Source organism: Sinohyriopsis cumingii, chromosome 2 (genome assembly GCF_028554795.1).
Source record: "Sinohyriopsis cumingii isolate HCF-2022 chromosome 2, ASM2855479v2, whole genome shotgun sequence".
Lineage (NCBI taxonomy): Eukaryota > Metazoa > Mollusca > Bivalvia > Unionida > Unionidae > Sinohyriopsis > Sinohyriopsis cumingii.
This window is the reverse complement of record NC_142962.1, coordinates 38003684-38022438: the sequence shown is the minus strand read 5'-3', so window position 1 is coordinate 38022438 and position 18755 is coordinate 38003684. Positions and strand designations below refer to the sequence as shown.

General features: G+C 35.3%; 1 protein-coding gene across 1 annotated transcript in view; it reads right to left on the bottom strand.

Annotated features, from left to right (window-relative positions):
* Positions 1-18755, bottom strand: part of LOC149804667 (autophagy-related protein 2 homolog B-like) — a 206742-nt gene that overhangs the window by 83001 nt on the left and 104986 nt on the right. Inside the window, exons 8-9 of the mRNA XM_089933186.1 lie at positions 8593-8697; positions 2812-2982 (exon numbers count right to left, since the gene is read on the bottom strand). Coding sequence (XP_089789312.1) covers positions 2812-2982; positions 8593-8697 — 276 coding nt within the window. The remainder of the gene's footprint in view (positions 1-2811; positions 2983-8592; positions 8698-18755) is intronic.

Genomic DNA, 18755 nt, shown 5'->3' with positions numbered 1-18755 from the left:
GCTCAGCATTAAGAGGTTAGTGTTAGGACTGGTCAGCCTGGTGTCAGGATAATGTGACTGGGTGGGACATTATGCTATATGTCTGCGGCATGTTGCCCCAGTGCTAGACATCATTATAAACTGTCACACTGCAGACATCGTAGCTATATGACTGAATTTTTTTTCAAGCTGTATTAAAAATCTAAATCGCACACACACACACACACACTATGTACATATATTACAGACACAGATACTTACACTACGTACATATACTACAGACACATACTTACACTGTACATATATTACAGACAGATATTTAGACTATGTATATATATATTACAGACACAGATATTTACACTATGTACATATATTACAGACAGATATTCACACTATGTACATATATTACAGACACAGATATTTACACTGTGTACATATATTACAGACACAGATATTTACACTACGTACATATACTACAGACACATACTTACAATGTACATATATTACAGACACAGATATTTCGACTATGTACATATATTACAGACAGATATTCACACTATGTACATATATTACAGACACAGATATTTACACTATGTACATATATTACAGACAGATATTTACACTACGTACATATATTACAGACAGATATTCACACTATGTACATATATTACAGACAGATATTCACACTACGTACATATATTACAGACACAGATATTCACACTATGTACATATACTACAGACACAGATATTTACACTATGTACATATACTACAGACACAGATACTTACACTACGTACATATACTACAGACACATACTTACACTGTACATATATTACAGACACAGATATTTACACTATGTACATATATTACAGACAGATATTTACACTATGTACATATATTACAGACAGATATTCACACTATGTACATATATTACAGACACATATTCACACTATGTACATATATTACAGACAGATATTCACACTACGTACATATATTACACAGATATTTACACTACGTACATATACTACAGACACATACTTACACTGTACATATATTACAGACACAGATATTTACACTATGTACATATATTACACAGATATTTACACTATGTACACATATTACAGACACAGATATTTACACTATGTATATATACTACAGACACAGATATTTACACTATGTACATATATTACAGACACAGATACTTACACTATGTATATATATTACAGACACATACTTACACTGTACATATATTACAGACACAGATATTTACACTATGTACATATATTGCAGACAGATATTTACACTATGTACATATATTACAGACACAGATACTTACACTATGTACATATTGCAGACACAGATATTTAGACTATCTACATATATTACAGACACATACTTACACTGTACATATATTACAGACAGATATTTAGACTATGTACATATATTACAGACAGATATTTACACTATGTACATATATTACAGACACAGATACTTACACTATGTACATATTGCAGACACAGATATTTAGACTATCTACATATATTACAGACACATACTTACACTGTACATATATTACAGACAGATATTTACACTATGTACATATATTACAGACATAGATACTTACACTATGTACAAATATTACAGAGTGACACAGATATTTACACTATGTACATATACCACAGACACACAGATGTTTACACTCTGTACTTATATCACAGATTCAAAAGATTAAATGAAACCTTGCTATAACACAATTGCTGAGATTAAAAAAGTGTCACTGTGTTATGTACTTTATCATGCATTATCCAATTTGATCTTAGTTCATTTTTAAAAGATGAAATCTCAATAAAAGCTGATAAGTGTTAATCACAGTATTACTAATCTATGAAGAATAAAACAATTGTCTTCAACATTTTATGTCTACAATCAATGTTCAAACAACAGTCAATAGATTTTATAAACATTTTCAAGAAATGAAAGCTGCCAGAATATGCACATGGTTTAGCAGTGTGTCAGACAATCAGCTGACCAGGGAATAATATCATCCATTCCTTATTAACATGCTACTGTTGTTTCTTATTATTTATACTTGCTGTAGTCAAACAAATAGGTGTCCAATTATTAATTAGTGTTCATATACAACATATAATGGTTTACAGTAACATAAAAGCTTTTACTGTTAAACTGAAGCAGAAAGGATTAAGTCCTACGCTAAATGCAATTAGTTTGCAATTTTGGTGTTCACATGTCAAAAAAAAAGCTTCTCACCTGAATTTAATAATGAATTACTCAACCTATATTTTTAAAAGAAAACAAAATACCAACACTGCCAGCTCAATCAATATTGATACACACCCACTCTGAGTTCATAACCTGATTTGCAATATACATGTACCCCTCCCCTGTTTATCTTCCACATTTATTTTCTAGCTTCATTATCTTCAGGTCACTGCATATATACATTCAATTTTCCTGCAGTGCTAATGCTGATTGGGACAGAACAATATAAGATGTAGGGGGTGGAGGGATTAGCTAACACTAATCATTCTACTAGTCCTTGCTTTTGCTCTCTAATAGATTAAAATCACAGACATAAATATTTCAGTGAATATTAGTTTTTTCTTTCCTCTGTCTTTTAAATGCCTTGAGCGCTTTTATGCAACTCAACCTGTAAGTATACAATCAACGCCTTGACTCCCAGTTTGGAATCGAGCAGTTACATGTGCACACACACCTAATTAATTGTCAGCACCTGGACTGATTGTTACATGTAAAGAACTGAGAAGTTGATGATCATTTTCAACCAAGAGACATACTATTTCAGTCAACATACCCCATTGTGGTAGAAAGAACTGGCTGGGATAAATGAAGTGGAAGTAGTTATAGCTTCTGGCTTGATCAGGTTGTTGATTCTGTCCACAATGGTGATATCCACTTCTGAAGTAAACTCCCCAAGGGACATTTCCACTGTAATCTGTGAGTGTGGTCCAATTCTGTGAGATACCTGAATAACAAAAATTTAAATCTGTAGCTTGACACTTAAAATCAGAATGGCTCCCACCAAGGACCTTTGATCTTTTGTTCTTGTTATTTGGGGCCTTCTACTTTCACACAAGTGATAAAATTCTACTGACACAAAAATAGTTTTCAGAAAAATTGCTACTGCCTGCAACTGATCATAGCTATTACAAATGTAAAAATAATATATATTTTATAATTTTGCATCTAGTGACCTCGACATTTGATCTCACAAGTTCATGAGAGGGATGCCCCTTCTCCAATGTAATGCAGCTATGAAGTTGAAAAAAAAATTGGGTGTGAAGAATTTGACGAAAGTAGACTTATCAAGCAGAAACCCAAATTACAATTTTAGCTCCTGTGATCTTTACCTCTGACCTTAAGAATTAATATGAAGATGCTTCTGCCAAAGTGTAGGCTATATAATGAAGTTTAACTCAACTTTTCAAGCAGAGACCAAAAATATCCCAATCTGACTCCAGTGACCTTGAGTTTTCACTTCCCAGTTTCCATATCAACAAACAGTGCCCTGCCCAAGTGCAGTCTACCAATGAAGTCTGATGAAAATTGGGCCAAGAAAACATGACATATGCATCAATGAATATCTTGTCTCAAGCTCAAGTGCCCTTGACTTTGGAGCTAGCAGTACCAAATTGCTAAGCTTATGCCGCTACCCATGGGTAAGCCATATATGAGCTTGAGAAGAAAAGATAACAAAGTTATTTAATAGAAACCACCATGCCTACATCTGGATGAGCAGATGGATGTGCTGATAGACATCACTATTGCTCTAACCCCCTGTACCTTCAGGTCTAGTGGGATTCAACACCATTTTCAGCACATGATAGGCTATAGAAGCAGCCAGTATAGTTAGTGGAGGAAGAACCCAAGAAGAACAACAGACCCACAGAAGTTACTGAAAAGCTTTCTCCCATATCCACATTTGTCAAACCATGGCTCCAACTCAGGCAGACAAAGGTGAGATATGTTAAGTGATCTGTAAAGTAGAGCACGTTAGACAACTTACCTACCTGGGGCCCCTCTGCCCCTTCAGTCAAGGGAATAAAAACTGATGCCAAGAAACCAGGTAATAAATGACAAATAATTAACATGCAAAGTCCTAAAAATCTGTTATATCTTGTCAAAAACAACAAATATGCCCATGAAACACAAATAACTCAGCACAGCACCTGAAATGACCTCAATATAAAGTTTTAAATATGTGCCATGCATGTATGTATGTATGTACCATCAAGGGTAACACGATAGGCCCCTATAAATGTGGCTCTGGGACAGAACACCAATAAAACCATCTATACTCATTCCTCTTTTATCATATTAAAATTGAGAAGGTTGACAAATTTTCTATCATAATGCATTTTATGAACAAAGAGAGACCTGTCCTAGTAGAGACATCTCCAGATTGATTGATGGATGGATGGATGGACAGAAGAATGTTTAAAAGTACACTAACACATGAAAGACTATATTCTACATGGACTTTTTGCATAATGTGCCTTGCCCATAGACACACAAGTGACACACACAGACACATAATGGCAGGCAACCAAACAAAGTCAGGGATGGAGTAAACCCCCATGGTAATTTAACAAATCAACTACTGTGTACACTCACTTTCAGTTGGATTCAACTGAAAACAACACACATCCTAACCTGTCATCAAATATTGTTCTAGCAGATTAGGTTCTGAGCTGTTTACTCAACTATTTACTTCTAACAAGCTTAACAGAGTCAGATCTGTGGCACATTATGTAGTGGCAATTCTGGGTCTATGTTGTTTGCAGGATCCAACCTGAATGCAAGAATTTAAGCTAATTCTAATCTCTTTACTTGAAATTTCAAGAAGGGTATATATTCACCTTCTTGCATAATTTCTTAAATGATACTGTTCCAAAAATTATCTTTCTTGCTTTAAAACTCCTTTGGAAAAGGTTCAAAGGTCTTTTACTTAGAAATGCCAAGTACATCATTACCTCATTATAATCCTTATCATGGAGTCATGGAGTATACTGTTTTATAGTGTAATTACCTTATAATCAAGTAAATTATACATATAATTTTGCTAATACATCATAAACTGGGATCCATATCTGCACGGCAATATAATGAAGCGCCTTACAGTAAGTGAATGCTGTCTGAAAGTATAGGGTTAAATGCAACCTTGCCATAATAATCGCTACACAGTGCCCATTAAAAGTTACATTCTAAAAATACCAAGATAAAGAAGTGTAAAAAGACATCAAGAAGATAAACCCTTTCAAATAAAGATAAAAATGTAGTGATACAAAATAAAAGATAAATGATGTTAAAGTTCAGTAAAAGGTATATAAAATAAACACAAGGTAAAAAGTATCAAACCGTTAAAATATTTGGTCAAAATCTGGAATATAAACTTCATGTTTATAAAAGCTCCAAGAATTTCTCTGGTAGTATGTCATCATTAAGCTATTTAATTAAGTTCACATGATAAACAAAATCTGACTCCTGGGTATAAGATGCTTCTATCTACCAGAATGGCATCCATTATTAGTGAACAATGACAAGGTAAGCATTCTGTTTTACGTGCACTCTTTAGGGCATAAGCAAGTGTCAGGTATGTGTGTCCGATATGTGTAAGGTACATTACGAATACCCTTAAGGATATATGCAAGTGTCACGTATGTGTGTCCGATATGTGTAAGGTACATTACGAATACCCTTAAGGATATATGCAAGTGTCAGGTATGTGTGTCCGATATGTGTAAGGTACATTACGAATACCCTTAAGGATATATGCAAGTGTCAGGTATGTGTGTCCGATATGTGTGAGGTACATTAACAGTACCCTTAACGATGTATGCAAGTGTCAGGTATGTGTGTCCTGTATGTGTGAGGTACATTACGAGTACCCTTAAGGATGTATGCAGGTGTCAGGTATGTGTGTCCGATATGTGTGAGGTACATTACGAATACCCTTAAGGATATATGCAAGGGTAAGGTATGTGTGTCCTATATGTGTAAGGTACATTACGAATACCCTTAAGGATATATACAAGTGTCAGGTGAGTGTGTCCGATATGTGTGAGGTACATTAAGAGTACCCTTAACGATGTATGCAAGGGTAAGGTATGTGTGTCCTATATGTGTAAGGTACATTACGAATACCCTTAAGGATATATGCAAGTGTCAGGTATGTGTCCTGTATGTGTGAGGTACATTACGAGTACCCTTAAGGATGTATGCAGGTGTCAGGTATGTGTGTCCTATATGTGTGAGGTACATTACGAATACCCTTAAGGATATATGCAAGTGTCAGGTGTGTGTGTCCGATATGTGTGAGGTACATTAAGAGTACCCTTAACGATGTATGCAAGTGTCAGGTATGTGTGTCCTATATGTGTGAGGTACATTACGAATACCCTTAAGGACGTATGCAGGTGTCAGGTATGTGTGTCCTATATGTGTGAGGTACATTACAAGTACCCTTAAAGACAAATGCAAGTGTCAGGTATGTGTGAAGTACATTAGCACCTCGACTTTGATTTGTTCTGTATGAGGAAAGCCAATCTACACTAATAGGCTCATTTTCATGAAACCTGTTTGTATATTTTCATTCCAAACCTTTTGCCAGAGTATACAGAACATTTTCTGTCAGAATATGTAATCTACCATAGATATATGCATGTTATGTAACAAAAGTTTGAAGTGGTTTGATAATTTTCAAGATGATCTTGAATCAAAGAAAGATGACACATGTTCTGGATGACTTTTGCCTGTGATTGGTGGCCAGAAAGAGGCTGTTGTGAAAGAAGTAACTGAATAAGATGCTTGCTACATAGTGGAAGATATTTCTTCATTGCTATGATTTCTGCAGTGTGGCTGTTTATAGTGATGTCTAGCACTGAAGCATCATACCATAGACATGAAGCATCATGTCCAACACAGGCACATTATCCTGACACCAGGCCTACCAGTCCAAACCCTGATCTCTTAATGCTGAGTGCCAAGCAAGATAGCTGCTAGTACCATTTGTACAAGTCTTTGGTATGATTTAGCCAGGGTTCAAACCCATGACCTCCTACATCTAAGGCAGATGCTCCAACCAAGAGAAAATGAGCAGAGACCACAAAGTGCTTGATGTAGTTTGATTAACTGAGTTTTATAAGCAATATTTTTCAGTGAGAAAGGCCAATAATCCAGATATCTTTGCTTGACTCTACCAATGTCATTTGACATTTTTCCTGCCTACAAAGTGTTGCCAAAAGCTGTGGTACCCAAGACATCGACTTACTCTATAATAATGCATCAGCACAGAACTTGGACATCATGAACACCATAATAAAAAGTGAATAATCAGACTGAAAAAATATGTAGAGGTGCATGGGAGATACAGTGAGTTCAATAATCAAGAACTTTGTTGTACAGTACACTAATTAAATACCCTTTGAATGAGCAAATTATGCTTTGTAAGATTTTGGGATATTAATGGGATTTTAAATGTAAGGTTTTGCATGATTTTCAATGTGGAGATAATCTGAAAATATCATGAAATTTGTTTTTATGGGTGATTTCAATGCAGTTCAGAGATCAGAAAATGTTAGTTATTGCTGCTGAAAAAAATGGAGTCTTTATCCAGTAACAAGCTTGAGAAGGTTCTGTGGGGTGATCAAATGCTATCTGCAACCTTGTCTCCATCTTTCAAACCATCTGAATACAAAGATGTATGGCAATGATAGGAGGTTCAGATTTCACTGAATCTACTATGAAAAATGAGACTTAGAAGCAGTAGAAATATTTATCACTTACAATCAGAAAGCTTTGTCTTTATTTAAAGAAAAATTCATCTCTTCCAGAGAGAAGCTTTGTATCATGGAACTGGTCCCTTGTCCATAAGTTGCAGCCATCAATCAATAAGCACATACTGGTAACAGAGATTCAATGGATTGCTAACCAATGCAGTGGTTATCTAGGTATTAATAATGATATAATGACAAGAGTTTGTTTGACCAAAGTTGGTCACCAAGAGTTTTACAATAAAGCACATCAAAGTCAGAATCTGTATAATTTTAACATTTTTCATCTGATCATTGTGAAATTTTTACCTGATACAGTTCCCCTTTATTATAATGTGGCAGATGGGGTTCACAACTGTTGACCAAATTATGTACCAAACTGCAGTCAAACATATAATATTATATTAATAATGCCAAGTAATATAAATTAAATATATTTTTCACTTCATCGTATTTGTGCAATTTTGAAAAATAATGATGCTTTGAAAGGAAAATAGATAAGGTAATTCATACTGGTTTCTTTCAATCCATACTGCAATATATTTGATAGGCCATTTCAAGTATAATGGTTTAATTTTAGTCAAGTCCATAGAAATATCACCTTGTATTTAGAATGGTGTTCTAACTGAGGGTTGTTATGATGAGGGTGAACTGCACTTAATTACAAGTAAATCCTGTGCCAATCACTTGAATGATTTTTTAAAAATAAATTAAAAAATGCGTTTTAAATAAACGGTAAAGCTAATGTTTATATGGGGCATTCTTTGTTTATCTGACAGATCAATTCTTGCATTGTGACTTACCCGAGTGTGTTCCACACTTTTGATATCCACAGTAACACAGGTGGCAGCACCATGCATACTGGTGTACAGTTTCCTCTTATCATCATTCTGCTGGAATACCAGAAGCTGAAAAGGCAAGAAAATTAACATTTCACAGTGCAAACATATGGCTTAAAAAGCTTTTGTATCAAATTCAATTTGTAAAGTCTCTACATGACCACAACATAATCTTTAAGTCATAAAAAACATATGCGCTGTAAACATTGGATTCTAGTCAAAGCATTAGTTCCATGATCACTTGTGGACCTATAAAATGATGAATCTTCACTCTGTATAGAACTTGCAAATACTTTTAACCTTAAGGTTTAACACAGAACCTCAATTTTGATGCTGCCACAGCTGTTCCTGTTTTGCCAATTCTGCTAGACACAGGCTTGACCAATAAAACTTCCTCACAATCTACACCACACCACTCCCTCATTTCAGCATGCCAGGTCAACTCATGAACTCTTTAAAGCACTAAAGGTGGATCCCATTATTTTCTCAATGAAAAAACAAAAATTACTCATATTTGCTTCACATTAAAAAAAATCACAATTAGTAAATGCAGCCTCAATTATCAGCTTGATTTATCAGCGAAAATGGCAGCAGTGCATAAAGCACTACCATTTACTGCATAAGGACTGTTTTCTGCCCCCTCTCCAATTTTGTTCAGGAAATGTATGTTAAAAGTATGAGGTGGTTTGATTTCATTTCTTACACAAGTTTTGTGTTTGTGTGCTGGTTGCCATGGAAATGGTGTGTTCAGAAAATATCAAGAAGATATGCAAAGTATTCATCTTTGCCATGCATTTCTCACTGATACTGTCTAAATATATCCATCAACTATTCACTAAACTGAAAACGAAAATGAGCATTTTGTTCTGGTATAAGCTGCATATAATTACATTCTAATTTTAAGACATGATTTGAAATCGCTCCTAGAAACCAGTGATTATAAATTAAATCTCACAAGTCAACTTGAAACTTTTAAGTTCAGCTGTAAAATATGTCATTCATAAAAAAAATGAGATACCCTTGAAGGGATTGATGCTTTATTGTTTGAAAGGTATTTACAGAAATTCAAATTAAGACAACTTACATTTTAACTGATGAGTGTTGAAACCATTTGATAGAATGAACAGTAAGATTTTAAAAATTAGTTATGTGGTAGCCATATTGGATGTAAGGCCAGTATCATTTTCAGTTAGGACAAAGAAGACGTGATTAGAAAATTTCTAGGAGGAGCAGAAAAGATTGTGAAATGGCTGCTGTGGCCATACTGGATATCAAATTGGCACAAGTTTTGACTATCAGACACCATAAAGTCTTCCAATAAAAATCCCATGCTGATATGACTTTGTTCTTGAGGAGTAGCATTAACAAGGATTTCAAGTTGTATGCCATGGTGACCCATATTGGACGTCAGATCAGCACCATTTTCAGTTGAGACCAGATATTCAGTACAAAAAATCTTTTAGTGAAAATCCCATGTTGACAATAAATTCAAGGAGGAACAGAAATTACACTATTTTTTTTCAAGATGACCACTGTGGCAGCCATACTGGATAAACACAGAGAACCATTTTTATTCAGAACCAAGTAAACATGTTAAAATGCATTCTGTTGAAAATGCCACGTCAATTTAACTGCATTCAGGAGGAGTAGCAATAACATGGTTTTCAAGATGGCTACCATACTGATGTCAGATCAGCATCATTTTCATTCAGAACCAATTACAGATGTTAAGAAGTCTTCTAGTGACAATCACATGCTGATACCATCCAATCAGGAGTAGCAATAACAACATTTTTAAACTAGCTGCCGTGACAGCTATACTGGATGTCTGAGTAGCACCATTTTCATTTAGGGCCAGCTACACCAAAGACTAATAAATGTATATATGTTAAGTACTCTAGGAGCAATAGGAATTAGAAATCTGTGGCACTAGATGGACAGACACCATACACTGGATCATGGATGATGGACAATGGACAACAGGCCAAGCCATAAGATCTTCTGGTCTATGACCAGTTGACCTAAAACTGTTTTAAACAGTATTTAACATTGTTAGCTGATATGATAGCTGAGACCCTTTTTGGAGCTTCTACCTGGAAATGAAGGATGTTCTTTGTACAATTATTCCATATAGTTTCATGACAATATACACACATATGCATGCCCACACATGTACACACAAAGAGAAATTCTTCATTTTTATATTCTGTCTCTTGGCTCCTGAAAGTAAAAGCCAATGTACATTAGCTTGTTTCCCAAATTCCTTGAACTGACCTCTCTGATGATAAAATACACACAATCCTCTTTCCTTCCAAACAGCATATTTGTCAGTACCTAATATCAACCCAGATGTCATTAGTTTTATTACTACCCATTAGTACTGTTTGTTAAATTAGTCAGAATATAAGTAAAACTGCAAAGTTAAAAGATTAAAATCACCCATGTGATAACATGGATTGTTTGTTTTATGATGCAACCAAAGAAAAACAAATTGGAGCTCGCTGTTCATTCAGACAGCCTGTCACTGTTAGGATCAGCTTTAAATTCTAGCAATTTGATCACAAGAACTGATTTCATTCCTTCATATAGTACATGTCACAAGCTAATGTTTTAATTTTTTATTTGCTCAGTTTCACTTTTATTTCATGATTTTACATTCTATATAGGAACATCGTGTCAGTGAATCATGACATATCTGGAGTAGTACATCCTGAAGATTTTTTTAATATATTTGTGAAGTGTGATCTTTCTACACTGACTCAACACTTTTTGTATATCATTGAGGGCATGTACATCATTAAATGATAATGAACTAGACTCTAGGTTTGGCTGGAAAAAATATTAAGGAAATAAATGGCTATTTTCTGAACTGATATTTATTTTTTAAAAATCCCAGGCCCCTTCCCCCCACCAATCCCCCAAATAATTAAATGATCTGTCCCAAGAATACCCACAACTATTTCAAATATTTACTATCATATGTGAAAAGTCCATTATTTATAAACTAATTTAACATTTGCACATGCATAAATAAAGTCACATTTTGTGGCAGATGATTCTCTACATTTTTTGATTTCTTAAAAATATTATATACGACTGAATTTGTTTGTTAGATTGTACAGTTCATGCTTAGTTCTAACCTGTACATAAATAATGAGAGAGATCAAAAATATTTGTTGCATTAAGAAATGTCTAGCTATAAAAATAGAAGAAATGATTAGCTGACAAAACAAAAGAAGAAAAGATCGCTTGTGAGGATCTCAACCAGTGGTCAACAACCTATTGCATATTGGGTGCCATTTTTCCCCGGATAATTACAAAATGAACAAGCACATGCCATCAGTAAGTGAGTACCACTGTTTAAATATCCTTTGAGAACATTTGCCAGACATGCCCTATGGTACTGACTGTTGGCACTGTGATAACAGTACATATTATTGTTTAGAATAAAAGAAATGATGCACATAATGATAGAAAAGTAAAGATAAATCAAGCAAATAAATCACCAGTCCAAGATTTGTTAATTAGTTAATTTTGGAAGTGAAATACTGCCATGTCTTGAACAAAATCTTCATTTGCAACAACAATATATGCCATTGCAACAGGTGCAAAACTGCCTTAGGCCTGTCACTTCTAAATGGAAATTATGTTTCCATGCTTCAACCCTGTTGGGAGAAAACCACTGAATTTAATGGGTACTGTGGAATCGCTAACAAACAGCTCATTTTAAAAAACATCTACCATATATACTCACCTATGAGTTGAATCCAACTGCAAACTGTACAGACCCAGATCTGCCATCATGTAATGTTCCAGCAGATCTGGGTATGTGCAGTTTGCTACGATTAACCAGTAGAACAAACAACAGAGACCTTGATCTGCAGTATCAATAGTATATATGCTATGAAAGAAATAGTGCAATAATCACAGTTTAGAACCTAGGATGATAACTATAATGGATCTGTACTTAATGTACAGCAAACACAGAGAATATACAGTTAGCTTGCATATGCAAAGCATTTCACCCACACAACATCAATGATTATGTTTCACAATTAGTGACTACCATTATGATTTGCTACCATATATACTTGCTTAAGAGTCATCAAAGTGCAAATAACAAAGATAGTGATCTGCTATAGTATACTGCCCCTGCAGATCAGGGTCTATGTTTTTATTCAACTGATTACTTTTAACTTCACAGACCCAGATCTGCCAGTGCATTGTGCAATGGCAGATCTGGGTCTGTGCAGTCTGCAGTTGACTCATAAGCATTTATACATGGTATCTCAGCAGTACATGTCAAACTGTGTATGTATATCTAAGTGATCAAAACATTTTAAGACAAGAGTCCCCAATGGGACTGACACTCAACTTTCCAAAAAGAATTTACAGGAATTCAAGACATTAGACCACTTCTTGTTTTTAACCGCTGAGTGTTGAAACCATCTCTTATACTCATGAATGATCAGATCTTCAAATTAGTCACAATAGCAGCTGTATTGGATGCAAGATTGGAACCATTTTCAAACTAGCCACCATTAGCAGACTTGTGGAAAAGACCCATATTAATAGCCCATTCTATTAATTATGTAGAATTAGTTGTTGTTGTTGTTGTTCTAGGATTTAACGCCATTTTTCAGCACAAGATAGGCCATATATGGCGGCCAGTATAACTGGTGGAGGAAGAACCCTGGAAAACCCAGGAAAGAACCACTGACCCACAAGAAGCTACTGGCAGGCTTTCCCACGTACCCACGCTAGCCGAGCCTTGGACTCGAACATACACAGACAGAGGTGAGATGGCAGTGATCCGGACCGGTGAGCTCTTTAGACCACTTGGCCACTCGGGGCCCCTGGAGAATTAGTGAACAGATGTTTCAATATATTTGTTGTGGCAGTCATATTTGAGGTTAAAGCAACATGATTTTATTTCAGGACCAACTAGATATCATAGTCAGTGTTCTTGTATATAAAAAGAACCACATTTAATATGACTCTCCATTTAGGAAGAGAAGAAATAAACAAGATTTTCAAGATGGCTGCCATGGAAGCCATACCGATTTTAGATTGGCAGCATTTCATTTAGGACCAGTGTGTGTGTGTGTGTGTGTGTGTGTGTTTTTATTGCTCTATAACATTCACATCTAAACTTAAGCAAAGACATTACCATGGATTATAATAAGGCCACCTTTGTACAACTTCACCAAGCACAGCTGGTTATATGCTTTTCATAACTAGATAATCAATCCTAAACCACAATATCATTTAGTAAATTACTGATTACTATGGTTGAACTAGATGTCAAGTACTTATATGGTCTGATTAAGCTTTACCAGACATGCCAACTTCGATGGCAATGAAAGTGGGACTGTTAATCATTTAAAGTACGTCTGTAAAGTGGGGTTAACTTGGACGCTTGCCCCCAACCATTATAATTTATTAACAACAGCATTTTTTATAAATGTTTCTTTTTCAGAAAACAATAATGTGTGTGTGTGTTTGTGTGTGGTGTGTGTTTGTATGTGTGTGTGTGTGTAAACTAGCATCTCTCAGTGAAACTAATGTGAGTTTTGGTGTTGACCTGTCCATTTTATCATTAGTTATACGAGTGGAATACTGGCAATGTTTTGCAACACTGTTTTTCCCTCCATGATATATTAATAAGTCAGAATTGCAAACTACAACAAATGCATACTGCTTAAACCTTTTGCTTTTCATTATATGCATACATTGCGATGTCCATGCAATATTATATATATATATATATATATATATATATATATATATATATATATATATATATATTTGTTTTTACCATCTGGTTGATGGAGCCCTTGGCTTGTAAAGGCAGCATTCACTTTCTTTTCAAGTTGACAATCCTTTTGATGAAGCTATGAATGTAATACATGTACTAATGTCCAATGTTTGACCTTAATCAATGAAGCTATTTTCCCACATGACAACCCTTTGATTGAGCTGTAAGTGATACTTAATTGGTGACAAGTAACAGAGGGTGCTTATTTGATCTTGCCACAAAATTGACATGTGTTCAGTTGCATTGCCTTTAAAATATTTCACAAACTGTATGATCACAGTGTTACTTACAGGCCCATGCTCAGTCTCTATACAAGAGGCCAAGGAAAGGGAGTCAATATTTATGATGACTAGACCATGATGATTTACCTGATGAAGATGGAGGATTTCAGAACTTTAACAGAAAATTTGGATGAATTCTTGAACCTTGTACCAGATGACATCAAGATGGTGACATTTATAGGATACTGTGAACTGTGATGTGATTTGGATTTTTAACATAGCTTTAACAATTTTTCAGTCATATCGCTACGATGTCTGCAATGTGGCAGTTTATAGTGATGTCTAGCACTGGGGCATCATGCCGCAGACATGTAGCATGATGTCCCACCCAGTCACATTATCCTGACACCGGGCCAACCAGTCCTAACACTAACCTCTTAATGCTGAGCGCCAAGCGAGGCAGCTGTTAGTACCATTTTTGTAAGTCTTTGGTATGACTTGGCCAGGGATCGAACCCACGACCTCCCGCATCCGAGGCGGACGCTCTAACCACTAGGCCACTGGAGCAGTTAAATATACTGTGAACTAAAAAGATGTGTAATTAACTTTCAATGGTTATTTTGTAAGATGCAAATATTAATGGATATTGTGAACTAAAAGGATGTGCACTTAACTTTCAATGGTTATTTTGTAAGATGCTTATATTATGGGATACTGTGAACTAAAAGGATGTGCACTTAACTTTCAATGGTTATTTTGTAAGATGCATATATTTATGGGATATTGTGAACTAAAAAGATGTGCACTTAACTTTCAATGGTTATTCTGTAAGATGCAAATATTATGGGATATTGTGAACTAAAAAGATGTGCACTTAACTTTCAATGGTTATTCTGTAAGATGCATATATTATGGGATATTGTGAACTAAAAAGATGTGTAATTAACTTTCAGTGGTTATTTTGTAAGATGCATATATTATGGGGTATTGTGAACTAAAAAGATGTGCACTTAACTTTCAATGGTTATTCTGTAAGATGCATATATTTATGGGATATTGTGAACTAAAAAGATGTGCACTTAACTTTCAATGGTTATTCTGTAAGATGCAAATATTATGGGATATTGTGAACTAAAAAGATGTGGACTTAACTTTCAATGGTTATTCTGTAAGATGCAAATATTATGGGATATTGTGAATCGGATCATTCTGAACTATTTATTTTAACACTATGTGATCTGTAACTGAATTCGTGGATTTATCATATAAATGGATTTAAAATGTCAAGCATCATGGATTTTAGTGGATTTAATTAGAACAGATTGTAAGTTGTTGATTTATTTATTCCACTCAATAACAGAAGAATATTTTACAAAGTTTTGTTGTTATTTTCCTATCTCCCTATCTATCGATCTAACAATCCATTTGGGCTTATTTATTTTTCCAAAATACAACTCTGACTCACTGATGATAAGTCACCCCTTTATATGGATCTGACTTGCAAAATACACCCCGACTTGTACCCTTTGACTACCGAAAAAGATTTTGCATCAACAAAGCATTCAGGTATCGTATACATTTAATAGAATTTCCCTTTGACTGGGTAACCTGGTAGGTCAATGATACCTAATTGATTTTTGCTAAATATTTGCACAGTTCTATTATTTCAAGAGAATTATGCATTTTTTGTGTGCCTCTTTATAAGTATTTCTCTGAAAATATGAAAAAAGTGAGATACTTCGATTGATCTATATGATAGATTCCTGTTAATTCCTGCCAAGTTGGATCAACCCACAAAATATGAAGACACCCCACCTCCAAGATATTTCAATTTGTATATAGAGCATTTGACGTATTACTTCCTACTGGCTCAGAAATATGAAAAAACCTAGATATTTTGATTTATCTATACAATGATTGCCCTGTTACTTCTTATCGACCTGGAAGACTTGAAAAAATTATCTATATTTTGTTTTAATCGGGATAATTTTGCTCCCACTTGGGACTGTTGGGTTTTCTACACACAATCAGGAGACAAACAATTAAATAAGGAGAGTTGGCATGTCTGCTTTTCTAATATTAATTACTGTTATAGGTTCCATTACACTTACAGCACCGAGTGGTATAACGCGCTCTCCATTACAGATCACTGCCATCTCACCTCTGTCTGCGTTGATTCAAGTCTAGGATTTGGCCATTATAGGTATGTGAGAAAGCTTGCCAGTAGCTTCTCGAGGGTCAGTGGTTCTTCCCGGGGTTTTGCCAGGTTCTTCCTCCATCATTAATACTGGCCACCAAGCACAGCCTATTGTGTGCTTAAAATGGTGTTAAACCCCACATCAACAACAACACTTACAGCAAACTGACTGGGTATTTTTTGCCTGATTAAAGGGAATGCTATTTCTGACAGAAATGTGTATATAAATGAGATCTGAAATGAAGACAAGAGTTTGAATACAACTCCTGGTTAATTAGCTTACATACAGCAAAAACTATATTTGCATCAGTTTGGTCTTTTAGCTGTCAGCTGGGCCCTAGATAAATACTGATGCCCCTTTCATGTCATGTCACCCATGTGGCAAGCATATCTCCAGACTGGGTGTCACTCCTCACTGCAGTTCATATTAATGTAGTGGAGAAATGGATAGACATTAGACAGTTGGATAGCCAAGTGGACAGAATAAAAAGATATCAAAATGCTTCAACCAAATGCCTTCCAAGAAAAGTCTTGGGGTGTTGAGTAATACAGTTTGAAGTAAATCATGTACCATATATACTCCTATATAATGAGCTTGCAGATCAAGTCTATCTTGCTTGTTATGCCAATTACTTCTTATAACTGCACAGACCCAGATCTGCTGAAGCATTATGCAACAGCAGATCTGGGTCTGTGAAGTTTGCAGTTGGACTCATAAGTGAATATATATGTTGATTTAAATAACACCATAATAAATACCATATATACTTGCTTAAAAGTTGAGTCCAACTGCAAGCAATATTGACAACGATCTGCCATCACATAATGTGCTGGCAGATCAGGGTCTGTGTTGTTGTTCTTGCTCTTAAAAAAATCTGCACAGGCCCAAATCTGCTCATGCATTATGTAGTGGCAGATCTGGGTCGTGCAGTTTGCAGTTGAATCCAACTTGGATATGTGAGTATATACAATACATAATGTACAGACATTAAAAGATTTGTAGATTTTTTGTTAATGTACCTTTAATACTTATAGTCATATTGTTACGATGTCTGCAGTGTGGCAGTTGATAGTGATGTTTAGCCTCTGGGGCATCATGCCAGAGACATGTAGCATCATGTCCTACCCAGTCACATTATCCTGACACGAGGCCAACCAGTCCTAACATGAACCTCTTAATGCTGAGTGCCAAGTGAGGAACTGCTAGTACCCGTTGTATAAGTATATGGCATGACTTGGTTGGGGTTTGAACCCACGAACTCCTGCATCCAAGGTGGACTCTCTAACCACTTAGATCACCAAAGCTATCAACCTTAAAAGGAAATACTTTGCAAATAATGAGATGGGCAGGGCATTACTCTCAGAATTCTAGGCTCCCAATATCTACTGAATAACTTCACATCAACAGCAACAGATACCACATACAGGATAATAAATATCCTGATTCCTCAAAAAACACCTAAACACATACTTTTGTAATTCTCAATAAGGCAAAGATTTTTTTATAGCATTTTTTAAAACATACATCCCAATGTTCACCATCCATTAAACTGACTTCAATACCTCAAAGATAAGTTCTCCACATATTTGGTTCAGGTACATTGTCCAAACTGATTTTTGTTAGAAATATTTTTCTTTTCTCAGTTATAATGACCTTGACCTTTGAGCTCCAAAATAGACAGGCTTCTTCCTTTTACTAGGTTCAAGCCATCCACAAGGTTTATTGGATGGAACCACTGGTTGGAATCAGGAGGGTAAGGTCCATGGAAGTTCCTGCATTTTAAGCATGTTTAGGTCATAATTCTAACCTTTGAATTTGCTTTTGGAATCTAGAGAGAGAGGGCAGGTTTCATACCACTTCGCTCTCAAAATGACAGGTATCGCTCGCCCC